The sequence below is a fragment of the Schistocerca serialis genome, chromosome 9 (assembly GCF_023864345.2).
Source record: "Schistocerca serialis cubense isolate TAMUIC-IGC-003099 chromosome 9, iqSchSeri2.2, whole genome shotgun sequence".
In the NCBI taxonomy this organism is placed as follows: domain Eukaryota; kingdom Metazoa; phylum Arthropoda; class Insecta; order Orthoptera; family Acrididae; genus Schistocerca; species Schistocerca serialis.
This window is the reverse complement of record NC_064646.1, coordinates 68,383,490-68,404,179: the sequence shown is the minus strand read 5'-3', so window position 1 is coordinate 68,404,179 and position 20,690 is coordinate 68,383,490. Positions and strand designations below refer to the sequence as shown.

General features: G+C 37.9%; 1 protein-coding gene across 1 annotated transcript in view; it reads left to right on the top strand.

Moving 5' to 3' along the window:
- Positions 1 to 20,690, top strand: part of LOC126419228 (bromodomain-containing protein DDB_G0280777-like) — a 360,686-nt gene that overhangs the window by 271,711 nt on the left and 68,285 nt on the right. The window contains exon 12 of the mRNA XM_050086365.1: positions 5,404 to 5,529. Coding sequence (XP_049942322.1) covers positions 5,404 to 5,529 — 126 coding nt within the window. The remainder of the gene's footprint in view (positions 1 to 5,403; positions 5,530 to 20,690) is intronic.

Here is a 20,690-nt window from a genome sequence, read left to right as displayed (position 1 = left end):
TCAAAATAATAATATCAAATTCCAATGAAGGCAGTTGCTGACAGTGTGAATATTTAAGAACTGCTGTGTTGAGTTCAGGGACCTAAATGTCATGGCAGTTTCTGTTTACAAAGGGCCAGAGCAAGCTTTAATTGAAGCTTTCCTGGGCAAATTTCAGTACCTGGTAGAAAATCTCAATGATGAAAAAAGGTGGAACATTGTAATATCTGATAACTTCAATATAGTTGAAAGCAGTTTTACATCCAAATTCATAGACACAATAAAAAAATTTGGCCTTGAAATAAACTTCCTGCATGCCACTATAGTAAATGCACAGTCAGCAGCAGACTGTAGAGATATTATTTTAACAAATTATGTGTTTGAAGACGCTTATAAATATTGCTTGGATTTAGGAATCTGTGACTGCTCTCTGGTATTCATTGAACTACTAAAAACTAGCAGAGAAACTGCATCTAACGAAAGGAATATGAAGAGAAATTTCAGTGAAAACAATTCAGCTGCATTTAGTAATAAGTTAAGAGAGGTAGAACAGTCTTTCAACATTTGTATATCAAGTAGTAGTAACTTCGACAAATTTTTAAATACAGTAACTTCTTTGAAATTTTTAATGAAACTTTTTCACTTAGAACCACATGTAACAAAAGACTTCATAAAATGTATAATAATGAATATGTCAGCAGTTGCAATGCTTGTATTTGGCAACTAGGTTCAAAACTGACATGTTCATTTTGAAGCGTAGCCAACTGAGGCTGCACTGAAAGTGCATGATCTTTGTAATAGACATCAAAGCAGCAACACATGCTTTATAATATGTTGCAGAATGAATGTCACAATCCACGCATGAGTGGATTAGATAAATACAGGATCAAGGGCAATGCTCTGAAATGGCTTACATCATACCTGTAGAACAGAAAACAAAGGGTAACTATCACATCAAATGCAGTAACTTATTATAGTAAATGGAGTACAGTATCACAAAATGTGCCTCGACACTCCATTTTAGTACCAATCCTGTTTCTATTCCACAGAAATGACCTGCCTGTAAATGTAAATCCACCATCAGTTATGTTTATTGACAATACTTCTGATTTAATTGAAGATGAAGATGCAGAAAAAATTCCAAGCTCTATTTTGAGTTCACTGGATACTCTAGAAAATGGTTTCCAGTTAAATGAGTTGAAACTGGACATTGCAAAAACTCATATGGCACATTTCAAAACCAAACATTCAAAACTTGAAATGCAAAATAACAACTTTTGGAATAAGTTGACACAGTCAAATTCACATTACAAATAGTAGAAAATTCTATTGTCGTGAGTACATGAGAAATAGCATATTGTAGTTATTTCGAATCTTTATCACCATAGTATACGAAAATCACCGAAGAAGAAACCAGAAAGTTAACAGTAAATATGCCTTCAGTGGAATGAACAAATGGCAGGGACCAGCACAGAAGACAATATCATCATGTAAACAGACTGAGGAGAAAGCTGTGCCAGAGTGGACAGAAGTTAAAAACAAAGATCACAACAAAGCACCAGGCAGAAGTTAGCATCCAAACAACATATGAACAATTTTTTATGGTCCAATCCACTGCAGAAGAAAACAGCCAGGACCCCCAGGAGGTGAAAATCAGGTCAGAAACGAAAATACTAGAGCCTACTCTTTAAAGAAGTAACCACGCAAGAAACGTACCTCTCACAGAAATGAATAATTCTTTAACTCTCCTATATAATAATGTACAGGGCTTAACCAATAAGCTATATGAGCTGGAGGTCCTTTTGAATGGTTCATTGAAGGAGATTTCTATCTTGTGTATAACTGAACACTGGCTACAAGAACTACAAAAATGTGCAGTTGGGATTTCAGACTTCCAGCTGGTCAGCAGCTCTTGCAGGGAAACATACAGAGGGGGTGGAACATGTATATATGTAAGAACAGGTTTTAAATCAAAGGAAATTAGGCTTAAAATGCCTGCTGTATTGAAAAAGATTTCGAATATTGTTTATGTGAACTAACAGATAGTAAAATTATAATTGCATGTATATATAGGTCCACATCTGGCAATTTTGAATTATTTTCTGAAACTTTGGAAAATCTTCTGAACTATCTAAACAGTCAGTCAAAATACATAATTGAGCTTGCAGATTTCAGTATTAGTTTCAAGGATAACTGTGAAAAAGGGCAAAAACTTGTTAACCTAATAAAAAGATACAATATAGACATGTTTGCAGAAGAAACCACCACATACAGCAGCAAAAGTGTAAGTACAGTAGACCAAATATTCATTGACAAATCAAAATGTGGTTTTAAATCTGAGGTATTGGATACAGGTTTCTCTGATCATCAAGCAGTTAAATTGATTTTAGATAAATCTCATGAGAAAAGTGACAACAGGAGATATATTGAGAGAAGATTAATTAATGATTACAGCTTTAGGGTCTTTACTGTTAAAAAATGTAAACTGGAACATGGAAAGCAATCGTTCTGTAAATATAAAATTCAACAAGTTCTTCTCAAATTACAAAGACTGCTATGATATTTCATTCCCTCTGAAGAGAATGAAAATAAACAAAAAATCCAATTCATGGATAACAAGGACAGGCTCTGCTAACAGTATACTATGCCTTCCACATCACTGGCAGTGGGTTCTACACAATGCTGGTGACTACTTTTGAAGGACAGCAACAGGTACAAACATCTAACTCTTTTGTATCAGTTGTGAATGAATAGTTGCCACTATTTAAGTTCCAAACCTCATATGTAAACAATTTTCCATGTAATATACAAAAAGCAGAATTAGTCCTTTTCATAGATGACACTAGCACTGTAACCTATCCAAGCATACATACAGCAACAGAAGAAATGGCAAACAGTATTCTTAAAAGTATCATTGACTGGTTTCCTGCAAATGGTTTCACCCTCAACTTTAAAAAGACACAACATATGCACAGGGTGGAAACTTCAAAGATTTGAAATATCCATATTGATAAGAATTTAAACTGGTAAAATCATGTTTTGCAACTCTTGTAACAACTTAGTTCAGCCACATTTGTTCTTAGAATCATTGCAAATCTTGGGAATGGATGAATCAGTAAGTTGCTGTATTTTTCATATTTTTGTTCAGTCATGTCATGCAGAATAATGTTCTTTGATTACTCTTCTTTAAGAAAGAAAGTCTTCATTGCTCAGAAACGCACTGTAAGAATAATACATGTGCTCTCCGACAATCATGTTGTAGACAAGGATTTAGGCATTTTGACTACTGCTTCACAGCATATTTATTCCCTCAGGAAGTTTGTCATAAATAACTCACAGCAGTACAAATGGAACAATGTTGTGCATAATTACAGTAGCCAAAGAAAATATGACATTCATTACACCACATTAATGTTGTCTTTAGCACAAAAAGGGATTAACAATGCTGCAAACAAAATTTTTGATAATTTACCCAGTGATATACAATGCCAGACAGGCAGCATGAAAATAAACTGAAAAAGTTTTTTCTTGAAAACTCCTATTTTGTAGAAGAATTTATTCCTGTAATGTGTAAAAGGTGGTGGGTAGGAATTATTAACTCACATCTGTATGTCTTAAATTTTTAAAAAAATAAATGAAGGATCAGTATGCAAACATAACCATATTTACAAAATAATTTGTAACGTGAATTAAAATGACTTGTTCCTCATCGTTGCATGAAACTAAGTATCCAACCAACTCCATAAATCAGTATGGATTTAGAAGGCATTACTCGTACAAAACTCAGCTTGCCCTTTTCTCACATGATATCCTGTGAATCAGGGATGAAGTGCAAAATGCAAATTTCATATTCTTTGAAACTTCCTGGCAGATTAAAACTGTGTGCCCGACCGAGACTCGAACTCGGGACCTTTGCCTTTCGCGGCAAAGCAAGACTTAAGCAAGAGAACCACATTCTTAGTCAGGCTCTTGATTTCATCTCATCATGCCCTGAAATGTCTTCCCCTCTATTTTCCCCACCTCTCCCACAGTGGTAGTCAACATCCACAAGACCTTTGTCGTATCCTTTTCCATCCCTACACCACTCCTGATCTCAACCCTTTGCCTCATAGCTTACACTCTTGTAATAGACATAGACGTAAGACATCCTCCCACTATCACCTACCTCAGTCATACCGGATACATTTCTTACCTCATCAAAGGCAAGTTGTCTTGTGAAAGCAGCCATGTGGTCTACCATCTTAGCTGCAACCATAGTGTGGCATTCTACATGAGTTTGACCACTAACTATCTGTCTGTTAAAGTAAACGGTCACCAACAAACTGTGGCTGGATAATCCAGTGCTGAACATGCTGCCCAACATGATGTGCTTCATTTCAATGACTGCATCACAGCCCATGCATCCGGATTCTTCTCACCAACAATAGTTTTTCTGAAATGCACAAATGGGAACTCCCTGTATAACATAGCCTTCTTTCAAGTAATCCGCCTGGCCTCAGCCATAGCTAGTACCTGTCCTCTTATCTCTATCCATTTACCTGCTTCTGCTCCTGCCCTATACATGCTGTCTATCCCCTCAGTGCACCTGGATAGTCCTTTCACCTAATCCATATCTCTCCTCATCCCTCGTACCCCCCCCCCCCCCCCCCCCAACTACTCCTGACTCATCCCCCTCAGAGCATAGCCTTGAAAAACTGCCGCTAACAACCAATCATCGTGCCCGCTCCAAGTCCCTTCTGCACACTCCCACAGGCAGCACTACAGGATTTTCCCCATCCCTACCCTTCTGTCCCTCTCCCATCCCCCTCTCTCATACCTCTTCTGTACCTCCACTGCCCAGCCCAGCCGAAATCTTTGCGCATGGCAACTGGGCCTTAGTCTATGGACAGACATGACAGTGGTGATGTGCACTGAGTTGTGTACGTATATTGTGTTTTCCTACATCTGAAGAAGGACTCTGCCGAATAATTTATAACATCTAACAGTATTCTTTGAATGTGTCTCCCTGTTGCTTAACTCCTCTATGTGAAGAAGAGCAGTCTTTCTTGTTTCATAGTGCAACAACTCTAAAGATTATGACTGTAGTCAAAATACATTATCAAATTCAAAAATGATCTAGATGTTACTTATTTTGAACAATAAAAGAAAGTAGATGGAGGGAGGGGAAAATGGTGGTTGACAATTGCTTCATGTGGAGAACATTGTTAATCTTATAAAATCTCTTCTTTCTGTCTGTTCCCTATCTCATCTGGACAAAGATTACCTGTGAGACATCAGCATTTTTATTTTCTATCATGTTGTCAGCTATACTTCCATATTATTGGATGTGGTAAGTGCCACATCGTTTATTCAGCTTGTCTGTCTTGAGCTTTATTCTTGGACTACCTTCTGTTGATTTTACAAAACTTCTCTGATATTTTACAGGTTGACAAGGGTGATGACGTACAAATAGATACAAGATCTCAATATTTTTTGAATCCTCTTCAATCTTGCAGTGAACAAAGAACTGTAACAGAGCAAGAGAGACAACAAGAGGCAACAAAACAACAGGTACAGTTTACAACTTCTGGTGTTGTTAATAAACACATGCATTTCATATAGAAAAATTGTTTAAAATAAGTGAATCAGAATAAATAACAGATAGCAGTCACCCACATTAATGGAAAACAATAGAAAGAATAAGCAGTTCATCAGATCTTTCTTATATCAGAAAAATGAAGGCGTGTGTTAAAAAATGGACATGTTCTTTTTGGCTGTGCTGTTACTGGCATAATTAAGACTGATACTTCAGTCAAACTGAGGTATTAGAAATACGCTGGGAGAAAGTGCAGAAAGAGGAAAAGATGAGCTATTAAATCATATAAAGAAGAGAGACCACAAAATATGAAACAAAAACAAAGCAAACAGAACATACAATAAGTTGAAATTGATTGCTTCCAAGAGGGGAAATGAAATGAATGAAATTTCAAAAAGTATTTTCTTGGGAGAAAACTCAGCATTATGCATATTACAAAAATGGCATTGCCAGAAAGACTGAGGTGAAACATATGGTGTGAAAATAACTTCCAATGGCAGGAGCTATTACCTATGGAGGAATGAGAACATTTCAGTAGTAAATCCATTATGCAAGATCGAATTGTGCTCCCAACTAACTTGTGTAGAGACCAGATGTATGTTCAAAACTGTCAGTATTGCATCAAGTTACCAGAAAGTTTTTTCTCTCTCATGTGATCACAAACTCTGCCCATTGATTCAAGTAGAGTTTGTTTGGCATATGCGAACAACTTGGCAGATAGTAAGGTTTTTTATTGGTGAAATATGTTTCCTTATTTCCTGGTTCTGTGCAATTGCAGATTGAAACCAGTCTTAATATTCATTCTTCTTATTCGTTGAGTCATTCACAGTGTTACAGAGACCTACAGGAATGTGGTACAAGTCAAGTTATAGATTAACTGGCAGAAGCAGCCACTGCAGTCTGCCACTGTAATGGATACTGGAAACAAATAACAATTAATGCTAATCTTGTTGCATTACTAATTATGGGAATTACCTTCTAGAATGTTCAAATGACTTACAGGAAAGCAGCCGGATGACATCATCAACAGGAACCAATATTTTCACAGGTGCATGCTGTGCCTTGAAAATGACAGTTTGTGCACCTGTCTAAATATCAGCAGTTGTTAAAGATGTTCTCTAGCTGCATTATTTGAACGTTGTAAGTGCTGGGAAAAACTCGTGTCTCACGTTCTAGATTACTTTAGTTATTTTAATGTTTGTAATGTTTTGTTTTTATTTGTATTCCTCTCTTCCCTGTGCCACCCCTTCCTCCACCCATCAGTACCTCCTAAGTTTCTGAAATGGACTACATCAGATATACAATACACTATGTACTTGCCTGCTTAGTGATCTCTGGCAAGCCTTGGGTGCATATAAGACCTATGTTGCATCACAGAAAAGTTGTGTGTCAACACCACTCTCAGCATGATCTTCGTAGCTTTACAGTCACCGGCAGATGTCATAACAATAGTTGCATCTCCTAGCACAGAAAACTAGTCGTAGGGAGTAGTGTAAAGAGGAAAAATCATCATACTAATTTATTTCACATGGCTAATCTTCCTTAAAGTAAAGTTCTTGTGATGTCCTTTAGCTTTTCAAGAATGGTACCTTAGCAGAGACCATCTTAGTGAGTTGTAGGCTTCCTAGTGCCAATACAAAGATTACTGAAAAGAAAGCTCATGCTGCCATGGTTGGAAAACAGAAAATTTTTACACCTTCATCAGAGTATTTACTCATTGAGCTACTGCCAAACATATATATTTTTGAAATTTTTATCGGGGAAAAGTGTAGGGAATGCTGGCTTTGGCCAGAGTGCATCCACCCACGCATGCAATTCAGGGCCTTCATTGTAGCTATTTGGTGATAATACAGTAATAAAGAGAAATACATAACACTGTTTCAGGGCACAAGGGCCCCACTCCTTATCACAGAGTCTTTTGGCATAAAAAATATGCATTACACTGTATGAGTTTCTTCAGTCTGTATCCCTCCAAGTGGATGCGCCAAAAAAGTTCCCTAGGCACTAAACTCATCTTCAAATCAGAATCTTGGCTCTTTGTTTCCTTGAAATGTCCTGACGTATTGGACAATGCAAGTTGGTCAGTAAATACACACATGAACACTCTCCACATTGTCTATTATATTTATTTATGTACAACTCTTGTGCAGAGTCATCAGTAAGATGGCTTTTACAAATGTCAGATACATATAGGTCTTAATGTTACAAATGGTAATTATAACAATCAATAATGTCTGTAAGAATGTATTACAAACTTGACACATATTAACACAACAAGAATCATTAAATTACTGCATAGCATAAATTCTATATTTTATAAAGTTGTTTTCTGGATTTGAAAACCACTTGAAATATATTATGTCTAGCTAACATATATTTTATATTACTTTGCATCAGTAGACTCTTAAGTTTTACTGCTTTAAAATTAAATGGCTCCAGACACCTTTCAACTAATTTTTTTTAGTTTTGATTTGATCTGTTTTTTATTACTAGTTTCTAGCAACTATGGCAGCTTATGATACCATATCATACCATATTAGGTCTGACATTTTTAATTTAGTTCTTTGTCTGAAGTAGTTACGTAGTGTTGTGGCCATGTACATCACTACATTTAATTACAAAAGTTTTCTGAGAGAAAGTGTTTAGAAGTACAAAGAATCCTAGTGAACTATTTTTGTTGTATGAAAACTTAGCAGGATTCTTTACAGCCCAGTCCATGTATAACCCCAAACACACTTTTTTGCAGCAACAGTCCTCTATCAAGGTGAACATTTGCAGCGCAACCCCATATTTCCTTGCAGTAGCTAAGACAGGGATGGACTGTCTCATCATGTACAGTTTTCAGGGTGTGGGTGTGCACCATACTGGTCAGCTGTCTAAGAAGATACAGGCCTTAATGACTTTATTATACACAGAATTAATATCATTGAGTCCAAATGAAAGCCTAGAAATTTACAGCTGTTTGCTTCCACCGCCATTATTCTGCATAAGTCATTTACATGAGTGCTGTGTGCTTTAGACTGCTGTATCAAACCTGACCACCAGCAGATATTTGATATTTTGTGTTTATCATTTTGGGAAGGTCCCTGTAATATCATATGTTTGTAATTTTTATATATCTAGTAGATTTTATGGTTGTATGCAGGAGCTCAGTTCTGTTCTAGCTGTATGTTGATGTAAAATGCTTTCAGTTTCAAGTGTTGCACTTCACTGATGACCGTGCCTTCAGATCTGGACTTGATTGTGGTTTCAACATGATATTACTTCATATGGTACATCATACCTCAACATCTCCATTGTTTCAACTAGACAACATCAAACCCATCGCCTACACAGACAGGAACTGGAATACAAGCAGTACATCATTCCTAAGATCTGTAGATTCAGAAGGCAGATGGATTCCAAAACAGCATAAGTCAGCTGCACACCAAACATCCATCAGTTTTCTCTGGGGACATTTGTTAGGATCCAACGAAATGGCTAAAGGAATTTCACTAAGTCACCAAACACATCAGGTGGATGACATGATGTTTTTGGTAAATGTATACATCTGCTTGGACTGCGCAGCCCAGCAGGGATTCAAGAACAACACAGAGAAGATCAGTAGCTGGGACAAATCCTGGGCAAGGCTAATAATCAACAACAAGGCTGCTTAGTGGAAGAACAATTGAAGAACAGGGCTCATTGTTTTGGTGAAACAACACAATCATACATACAGAATGTTTTGGCCATTTGCAACATTGTGAATTGCAATGATGCCAACAAAACCTCATATTTGATGAAAGTAGTCACAGAAGATATGTACCAAGCACTTCTGGTTAATGATGTTACAACAACAGGAGAATTCATAAAGTGGTGGCAGCACAAGGGGGTGGGGGTGGAGGGAAGAGTTGGACAAAAGAGGGTGTGGCTGACTCACAAGTATGATCCATATGGTAGTTGTGGAATACCACTATGATCTCACTTCTCTCATACGGCAGACAATAAGAGAAGAAACAGAGCAGTATAGGGCAGTAGGAAATATCAGACAGATTACATGAGAGACAGCAGACATGGATTTTGACCCCATAATCAAGAGATATGGTAGTTGTGGAATACCACTATGATCTCACTTCTCTCATATGGCAGACAATAAGAGAAGAAACAGAGTAGTATAGGGCAGTGGGAAATGTCAGACAGAGTACATGAGAGACAGCAGACATGGATTTTGACCCCATAATCAAGAGATAATAGAGAATGTTGAAGAGGAGGTGTATTAATCTGTTCCAATGCCTACCACCAGTCAAATCCACCATGAAGAAAGGATTCAGCCAACTCAGACTTACACTGCCGCTCTCAAACGACAAATCAGCATCTGACCAATGCAGGTACAACTAACTCTTCCATTAAGTATAATGCACCATAGAATAACAGAAATTTTGAGAACAGAGGACAACATGCCAGTTTGTTTTCGTTGTGGATGCCTTGGACATGTTGTGCGCTACTGCAGAGATAATAGATGAGTATTCTACACCAGAAGATGTCAACCATCACAACAGTCCTATTCACTCCTGTCAACTGCAGATGAGTGTAGGTGACCGGTGGGATAAGCCTCATCACAATACTCTGGACAAGATAGCCACTCCTGTCACGAGCCACTTGCCTAGCTGCCAAATTCATGAAAACTAAGCAAGGTGACCATCTATAGAAGTGAGGCTCCCACAGATAAAAATCTTCAATGGATGACAGTTACCAAGATGAAAGTAAATCTAATAGATGTCATCATCTGTGGCCAACCAGTATGGGCGACAGTTGACTCGGAGGCTTCTTTTTCTATAATGGTGAATGCATCTTCATCAGCAGAAGAAGAGTGTCATCTGCGATATGAAAGCAGAAAGTTGCAGATGGAAAATACATCCAGCCAACAGGAACATGTATTCCAAAAATAACAATACATAACAGACCAAAACCCTTAAAATTTGTCATTTTAACAGAATATAGTCATAATGTTACTCTCAGATGAGACTTCTTGCAGGCTTCGCAGACAGTCATAGCTGTGGAAGATCAGAGCTACAGAAAAACTACTGAGGCTCACAAAGGAAATCTTCATGCCAGCAACAGTCATAAGTATTGTAAACGGTCAAGGATAACTTTGGATCACTATCTGCTGCTGGTGGGCACAACTCACTCCAATCTATGTCCATAAGAATAGAGGAACCAATCCAGAAAGGGCAGCTTAATGTCACTGATGAAGAATTGTGCTTCACTACAACTGCGTACAATGCAGGGAAGGCAGCTACTACTGAACTGCCAATAGGATCTGGCACAACAGAGGAACATCAGTGAGTAACAGCCATTCTGCACCAATTTTCAGATGCTTGCAAATCCAAAGTCAAGAAAAGACAGACCAAGCAGTGCATGATAAAACAAAGTATCAACATAGGTAATCAACCACCAATTAGCGAGCACTCATTTAGAGTGTCACTGGCTAAACAACAGATAATTCAGCAGAAGGTGAAGAGGATGCTGTAAGATGACATCATTGAACCTTCAGAGGGTTATTGGTCCTCTCTGGGTGTCCTTGTGAAGAAGAAGGATGGTACATTGCATTTCCAAATTCTCTACTAACAAATGAACAAAATGATAAAGAAAGATGTCTATACACTGTCTACAATGATGACACCCTGGACTGCTTGAAAGGAGTAAAGTATTTCTCAACTGTGGACATGATGCAGAAAGGCTACTGACAAGTCAAGGTAATTAGGCTACCCGCGGAAAGACGGCCTTTGTAACTCATGGCAGCCCCTATGTGTTAAAAGTCATACTGTTTGATCTCTGTAACACTCCAGCCACCTTTGAACATATGATGAAAAACTTGCTTCAACACCTTAAGCAGATGAAGAGCTTTTATTTAACCTGATCTGATTAGAGCCATCAGGCCCTCTTTTACACTGGACTAAGATTTCACAAGTACAGTACTATTTTTACGTCATAGTTACCTAAGTAACAACAATTTTAATGTATAGTGACAATGTGAGTAAGTAATACTGACTGTGAACTAATAAAGTTAATACTACCAGTACTAGTTCTACTATAGCAGCTGTCAATAAGTGATAATAGTAATAACAGTAACAACAACAACAATGATGATAATAATAATAATAATTGATGATGATGATGATGGTGACAGATATAAAAAGAATTTATAGGTGTACAAAATGACAGTTCCTGATACAGCAAGTTCTGGGGAAAGTAAATTTAAGGAGACTGTGCAACTTTACCTTTTGGCAAGTGGTAACTCTACTCCTACCAATCCAGTAGAGGGTGAGTGTACAAGCTGTTAAATGTCTCATCTGCACAGTAGTTATGTTGCACATGATTGCATTATGCACTTACATGAGCAAATAATGATTATTTAGGTGGCCTAAAAGATCAGTCAGTGAAATAAGAGATGAGTAAAGCAATGAAATAAGGATTTAAGGCTATATCCTTCATCACTCGTCAGACATCACATACGAAGCTGAATATTATGACCCTTCATCAAGAAGACAGAAGCACAGAGACAATGTGTGTGTCTTCCATAAAAAGCACCACTATAGTTCGTAGGTGCAAATCAGTCTTGACAGGATAAGGAAAGTGAAGACCCACTCAACAGTTATGAAGCTTTGCTGGTAGGGGCTGCCTTCAAAGGTCATCGTAGTGAAGAATATGTAACAACATGAACAGAATGCAAGGATCCACCAGTGCCACCAAACAAGGGAATATTGACTAGGTCTAGATACAGGCTGCTGTAGTCAGTTCCACTGAGGTATCCTGAAACAGCAGGCTCCTGATTCTCCAGGAGAGTGAGCAATGCCGCAAGCTCTGGTGAATGTAGTGTGGTGTAGTGATTAGCGTTGGTGGCTGGTGTGCTATGGGCTGCAACATCAAACCTGACCACCAGTATATATTTGTTATTTTCTGGCTTCAGCTGCCAGAGTGTGGTCATATGTGGTGAGTAGCATTTGTATGTGTGTATTTTGTCTATTTTCGATGAATGCTATTTTCGATGAATGCCTCACTGGCTGGAAGATCACTTTCCGACAGTCTTTTTGTTGTGCATAACTGTGACAGCATCTCCACTATATGGTGAGTAGCAACTATCCTTTTCCCAATAGTTTTAATTTTATTTATCATTTCTGGGAGCTTCATGTTTGTAACGTTTCTGTATCTGAAATATTTGATGGTTGCATGAATATTAGCATTCTTGAATATTCAATGTTTGCATAAATAACTGCACTCTCATCCAGGACATAGGCTCTGTTCTGGCTGTGCATTGGTGTCAGTAATAAATTTGCTTTCATTTGTAAGTTTGTACTTTCTTGATGACCCTGCATTCAGATTTGGTCTCGATTGTGATTTCGATGTGACAATATTGTATAGCCATAGTTACTTTATGCTTTGCTGAGACAAAAGCTTTACTCAGATCCAGAAATATTCCAGCAATGTGTGTATCAAGTTCTATATTACTGTATACTTCATGAAAGAAATGTAACAGCAGTGGCCACACCTCAGTCATTCCCAGTTACATGCTGTAGCTCGTTAAGAATTTCATGTTTTGAGAAGGACGTTGTGAGCTGGAACAGGATAACTGTTACAGATAAATTACTGAAGGTGGGAATTAATGATACCAATCATTGGCACATTTCTTAAACACAACACTCAAGATACCATCCCATCCAGATGAGTGTTTGTTCTTTATACTTCCAGTTGATCGCCTCCACATATCTGAGCTCTGCACCATGTGTTACATTAGGTGGTGTCAGAATGCCTCAGTGTGGTTCCGTAAAATTCGCCCCATTTTCTTTCTAACCCGTTACCTTGGTAAATGGTGTTCCACCTCTCCTCTGCTAGCCTGGTTTTCAAGGTGATGATGTTGGTGTTACTCAGAATCTACTTCTTCTCTGCTATTTTTTTGCTTTTGGTACAAAGTACTCCAACAACAGACAACAGTGATCTGAGTGGTGAAAAGCAACACTTTAGCAGTTAACATTGTCTTTTACATTTCTGTTCATATTGCATAATTTATTTTACTGGAGTTTGACTCTGTTAACCTAGTGTCAGAACTTACTTTGTGAGACTGTATGAATTTAATGTATCTTTCAGTTACATGTAGGTTATACTAAAAGAGTTTGGTTCAATATTTAGGTCTCCAACTATACTAAGATCAATAGGACCCATTTGCCTAGTTGCCCTGTTAAGGGTAGCAAAATAATATAACAAATCAGAATTTGGTGGGCAGTACATTCCAATACTTTGTTTAACTAACCCAACTGAATGAACATTTGTAGTGACTGCAATTCCAATCATTTCAATTGTTCCTTCTTTAGTATATTCTTCAATAAATCAGATCCTTTTAAATGTAAGATGTTCACTAATGAATATTGTTGCCCACTCTCCATCCCCCCACCCATCTACTTCGTGTTGTTACCTTCAACTATTTGCTTATACACGACCGTCAAATTTCTGATACTCACTGTTATTGACTTTCAATCCATGTTTTGTTACAGCTAATAGGGGTGGTGAATGCCCACCCCTGCACACTTGCAGCAAATTGAGCTTATTTCTAAGATACTGCGCATTTAAGTGCATCATCCTAAGGGGTACTGATCTTTTTTGTTTATGTTTCATTCTGTTTGAATTGTAACTGTTTGGCATAAGGGAGTCTGAATCAGTGGAATTATTATACAGATCTTTCACACTGCTCTGCAATGACAATTTACTCACGTCTAAGGTTGTCTCTTGTTTAGTTAAACACTTCTGTATTGCTTGATTATACCCTAAGCTAATTGGGTCCATAGTTTTATGCAGTTCATCACAAAGTCCTGCTATCTGGTTCACTAACTTGAGTTTTTCATTTCTGTGAAGTCAATGCCTGCTATGTTCTTCATGCTTCATTTTGCTTATATTTAGTAGGTGCTCATGATTTAATTTTTTACAAAGTTTTTGTAGCTTGATATTGTAGCACTCAATTTCTCTGTTAACACGTGAACATTGAGGGAGATCATGTCACACTGGTATGTTTCATCTATTATGGTGACATTTGCGCTGTGTATTTTTGGCAACAATTTCCTGAATTCTACGAGTGCTGACCTGCTCTCGTTTTTGTGAAAGTCACTGCTGCCATCTTTGATTACTACACAGTTGTCTCTTTCAAATTGTTTCTGTCATTAGGTTTCTGACTACAGCACTTAATGTAGCTCTTGGTTTAACATTTACGAATATGGAAAATTCTTCTTATGAAGCATTGGGAATGGCTTTTCCCATGGCTCTCAACATGCAGTAAAAACATTTTTGTGATTCCATGCATTAGAAACGTTTTGTTTCAACATTTATCAGAAGATTTGTTGTATTTACTATCACTTACACTGCTTGTTTTTTCGCTGACTGTATCGAGTGGTGCAAACTTGTTCGGTGACACTGGTGTGTCATTTCCAGTGCTTTGTTTGGTTTGTTTTTATGCTTTATTGCAATTCGCTTATATTTATTTGTAGGTTCAATGTAATTTGAGTTTCTCATTATGCCTGATTTGTCGTAAATATCAGTTTTCTGATTCGCAAATCACTTTTAACAATCTGAATTACATAGATTTGTAGTTATTTTCCATCACTGTTGTGCTATTTTCACAAATCTATAAACTTTTTTCATTTAAGAGTTTCGCGTTTTCTTGTTTCAAGATTCCTTTTTTGAGGGTTTTACTGTCACTATTTGACTACTTGATTATTTCATTTGTGTGTGTGTGTGTGTGTGTGTGTGTGTGTGTGTGTGTGTTTGTATTTACCATTTTCAAGAGACCCTCATGTTCCATCATGAACACAATCACAACATGACCAACTAATATAATTTATAAACTTCAGATTAATGTTCACACATTTTTGTGTAACCAGAAGATGAACTTCAAACACAGGATATCTTTTACCACTCATTTCTTGCATTCTTTGCATGGAAAGTTATTATTTTTAGCTAAGACTGATGTGGCACCGCAAAGATCTACTGGTGCCACCCATGCAAGTAGAAATTAGTTCTTTCTTAGGATACCATTTAAATATGAAAGGGGCATTCAATAAGTAATGCAATGCATTTTTTCTGAAAGCAGATTGCTTTTGTTCAGAATTCCAGTACACTATGTTACTCCCCATTCCTGTAGATACAAAACCCTATTTTTCAACATAATCTCTGTGCAATGTCACGGCCTTATGTCACCTTACTGGGAGGGCCTGTATGCCCTCATTGTACCACTCTACTGACCTACTGACTGACATCAGAGCCAACATCTTGCTGTATCAATAACCTCACCATCACCCATGTACTGCTTCCCGCAGAGTGCATTCTTGACTGTAGGATGGATGAGGAAGAACAGTCCAATGTAGTTTTGTGAGCCACTCAAAAATTTTTTTTTTTTTTTGGGTTGGGGGGGCGGGGGGTGGCACACTCCATGGATTGCTGTTTTGTCTCTGGTTTGAAGTGATGAACCCATGTCTCATTTCTTGTGATGATGTTCATCAAACATTGTCATGATCAGCCTTGTAACATGCAAGCAATTCCACACAGATGGTCCTTTGTTGCTCTTCATGGTCTTCTGTTACATGATGAAGAATCAAGTGGTTGCATACCTTGGAGTACCTCAACTGGTAGACATCCATTTTACAGCAAGGTGTTTGATTGTGATTCATCAATCGCCTCAAATGAGAGTGTCTGCACGTTCCAACATTGCAGGAGTCACAGCTGTGTGCTGCTGGCCAGTGTGTGGGAGATCAGACAGGTTGGCACAGTCTTTTTGTGATGATGACTGATGCCTCACCTAATGGCTTGTCATGCTTTTGTTCACAGCCAGGTCTCCGTAGACTTTCTGTAAGTGCTTACGAATATCTGCAGTGCTCTGTTTCCCCATCAAAAAAATTCAAAAACAACTCTCTGCATGGAATACACCTCCATTACAAACCAATTTTGTAGCCTACGTTTAGTGCCACAAATGTCAGAACTTCATAAAACTATAGGGCCTGAAACAGAATATAGAATGAGTAGAATACAAGTTTATTGCCTCATAATATACAGCATGGATTGTGGTGTGGCAAATCGTTGTCCTGGTGGTAGTAGGTTGTCCGACGAAGGATTTGCAGAAATCGGCATTGGTCCCGCACTGCACGGAGAACCGTAGGAGGTAACTGCACAGTCAATGAGGGAGGACACATGTGGTGGGAACAAAGGGGTTTGATAGCCGGAGTCTAGTGCACTCCTAACCTTACTTATTGTTGCAGGCTTGAAAACGTCCGGCGAAATCGGCGTAATCATCGAGTGAGTGGCATCGTGTTTCAGTCCTGGCGGGTGTGCATCGCCCGCAACACAATGCATGTCGATCACAAAATCTGGTGTTAGGCACTGGGCCAAAGTCATTGTTCGAATGCTGTGTCGATGTAATACATGCGAAAATAACCGACACGGAGGTCGTGGACACAGTAAAACGGCAAAAACGGAAGACATTACAACTCGGGGTCACCAGTCAGGGAGAAGTCTGGGTTAGTTACACCAAACAACACCCATTTTGCAGTAGTTCATTTATTCACCTAAAAGCAGGCAAGGCTCACAAAGAACTGAACATGGCGGAACAGCCCAATGACAATGCTCAGAGTCCAAAGACAATGCTCCAAGCCCAAAGAAGAACACATATTGATGCTGGTGTCGACATCATTGGTGCCACATATGTATGTTTTGTATGTATATGGAGATCCAATTTTTGCCTTGTGTAGTGAGTGTGTACATCTTCATTTTTGAGGAAGAGTGCGAGACTTTGAGTCACATACTGCTGTATGAATACTATGGTTTCATATATGTGAAGGCATGGAAGTGGGAGGATTTGCAGTTTTTTGAAGAGTGGCTTGCAAGATTTTCTGTGTTTGGCACCTTCTGTGATTCTTAAGACTCCTTTTTGGATTCTAATAGCTTGATGGTGTTTGGAGAAGCTCTCCAGAAGTTGACGCCATACCTCAGCATTGATTGGGCACTTGCATAGTACGCACTTTTTAGGCAGTCTTTACTACAGCAGCTTTCAAGGATTCTCATCACATAGCGGGATGTGTTCAATTTTTGCTGAGATTGTCAGTATGAGTTTCCACCTGACATTATCCTGGAACCACAGCCCGAGAAACTTTGTCAGGTCAACTCTATTTACAGCTTTGTTTGACAACAGATATTTATAGTTTGTGGAACCTTTTCCTTGACATTATGGAAGTTGATTGCTACAGTTTTTCCTTGATTTATGAGTAACGTATTGTATGTGAACCATTCTGCTATGCTATCCATTGTCTTTGTTATGTTTTCTTCTTGTAGGTTTTCTGATTTTGCTGTAACGAGAAAGTTTATGTTATCAGCAAACTGGTAAGCATTTTGATATGTATGTTTGTTTGTAGGTCATTTACATATAGGAGGGACAGCACTGGTCCCAATACTGATCCTTGGGGAACATCATATTTCATGTCTTGATAATCTGAATAATGGTCTGTGATTTTGTTCCAGTCAGCACGTTGTACTCCCACTGTTTGTTTCCATTCACAAAGGGATGACCTGACATAGTCATTAGGCGTGCCTCTGATACCGAGCTGATTGAATTTCTGTAGGAGTGCTTCATGATCTACTATATCAAATGCTATTGACAAGTTAAGGCATACACTAGTGATATAATCACCACTGTCCACTTTCTGGTAAATTTCACTTAGGAATTCATAGATAGCACTGTTGGTTGAGCGGTTCTTCCTGAAACCGTATTGTGCTGTGGATAGGATTTGGTATTTTTCCATAAATGCTGTAAGTCTTTTGTAGAAGGCTTTCTCTAGAATATAAATCACTCAACCCAAAAACTGCAGTATGAGCCAGTCACATGCAAAACTGTCATCGGACCATGAGAGACATTTGAATGACTACACATTCAATATCTAAGGGATGAACTTTGGTAATGCAAATAAACAAAATATCAATCTAATAGGACAAAAAACACATATTTCAATGGCATGACTTACTGCTATACTTTTCTCTGCTTGGACTAATTAATCTGTCTAAACAACAAGCTTTTTCTACCAACCCGATAGTATTGCACAGCTCTTCAATCTACTGCATTCAAGCAGTACAATATCAAACATCACACTAATTACATTGTCAAATGATGATATTGGTATGCTGATGTAATAACCTGCCTTTGCCAAGCATATTATAATCTAGGCTTGTACTCTGGTGCAGTAAGGTGACTGTATGATGATGAAATGAGAATATGTAAATTTTCTAATGGTTTTCCACATTATAGTTGTACAACATCAGTTATCCTTCTCATGTAGAGTTTATACTGCCTGAAGAAGTACACATCAAGGAGTTGCAAGCATTTTGTTGTTTTTAATGGCAGTATCTTGAACATAACATCGTAGGTTGCAAAACTTTCATCTAGGAGAATACGATCTTTATGGACAGACCAGGAACCACACACCACTAGCCTCTAGCAGACAATAGGCACCAACAGACAACAGCTGCACTTTGCATGTGAATGACTCAAACCATTGTTTTCAGCATGAGTGGTTTATATTCTAAGCACTTTTTATGTGGTTATGATTGTTCAAGATCACACATTTTCCTTATTAGTAAGTTACATTGTTACAGTGTTCTTGCAGTGGCCTGTGACTGGATGAGCTCCTGTCTTTCGTTGCAGGTGTCAGAGGACAGAAACATATCATGATGATGGAATTTTTGATTTAACATTCAGAAAAGTTTATGGGATTCCAAATCTCTTTATTACACTCTTCGCTGTTCACGGCATTTATAAATGATTTATCACTATGGTTGTCATCAGCAGATGCAGTGTCTTTTGCAGATGATACCAACTTGTGAAGGTTCTCATTCTTTATTTCTTCATTTGTTGTCCTCGGTGACGATGTAATGTGTTGTGATATTGGCTGAACAATGGGGTGTGGAAGCACAACACTGACTACTTTAAATAAAGTAGCCAACAGGTGCACAGTTGCGTTTCACAGTAGTTTACTTTCACAAACACACACCCCCCCCCCCCCCCTCTCCCAATAATACACAGTTATATGTAGCCAGTGCACTATTGTTTAAATTTCCATAAGCCTCATACTGCTACAATAGTTTACTGTTCAACATCTAGCAGTAAAAATCTAACCACAAAGTTCACAATTCTTGATGAATAGAAAGGTACGTATGGAGCAGACACTGTCATTGTTTTAACACACGGCCTAATTGTGGTGGACTGACTGTCTTGAGACCAAAAATCGGGCCTTATAAATTCCTCACAGTAATAGGTACTGAAACTACACATTGTTCGAAGTTTAATTTACAGAAATTACAATTAAAATTAACTCATTAAATTAACTGAATACATCAAAAAATTGGTTCTTTTTAACAGTTTCTTCTACTGCAAGGATTAAGCGAAATTATTTGCTTAAATCATGAAATTAACAGATATCATTAATTACTTTGGAATTATGGGTTGGTTTTGCTAACATGGTTTTGAATAGAGCCAAATATATCCTTTAAGAATACTATTAGTTGTTCCTCCAAATGATGAACTGGCTATATGAAAATCCCCATACAAAATATTTACTACATTTGCACAAAATATCCACAATTATGCATCTTCATCATAAGTGGTGTCCTTTTTGAGTAAACGAAGATTACATTTTAAAATACATATCACTTTATACAAGTCCTGTCTCGCTTAAAAAAAAAAAATTAAATCCTCATGGGTTGCAAAACACTAAATTACACTGCACATTGCAGTTCACTTTCAGGCAGAAAATTTCACTTGCTCAATGTTTAGTATTTTTCACGAGCACCTTCACACTTTTAATGAGCTTTAAGACACTTTTTCATCAAGCTGTCCACACTTTCAACAGGTCCAAGTAGCAGTTAGCAAGGAAATGCACTGCAATCAGCTCCCTTGGAGGGGATTCTCCTCCATGACAGTACATGAAAAAATTAGACAGAATACCCTACTTTAGTACACTTACTTTTACTTCTAACTTAAGTCTAAAAGCAATGTTTAACACTAATGGCAAATGACAGTCATTACGTCATAAATAAATACATTACATAGTTCTCATAACCTTACAGTAATTAG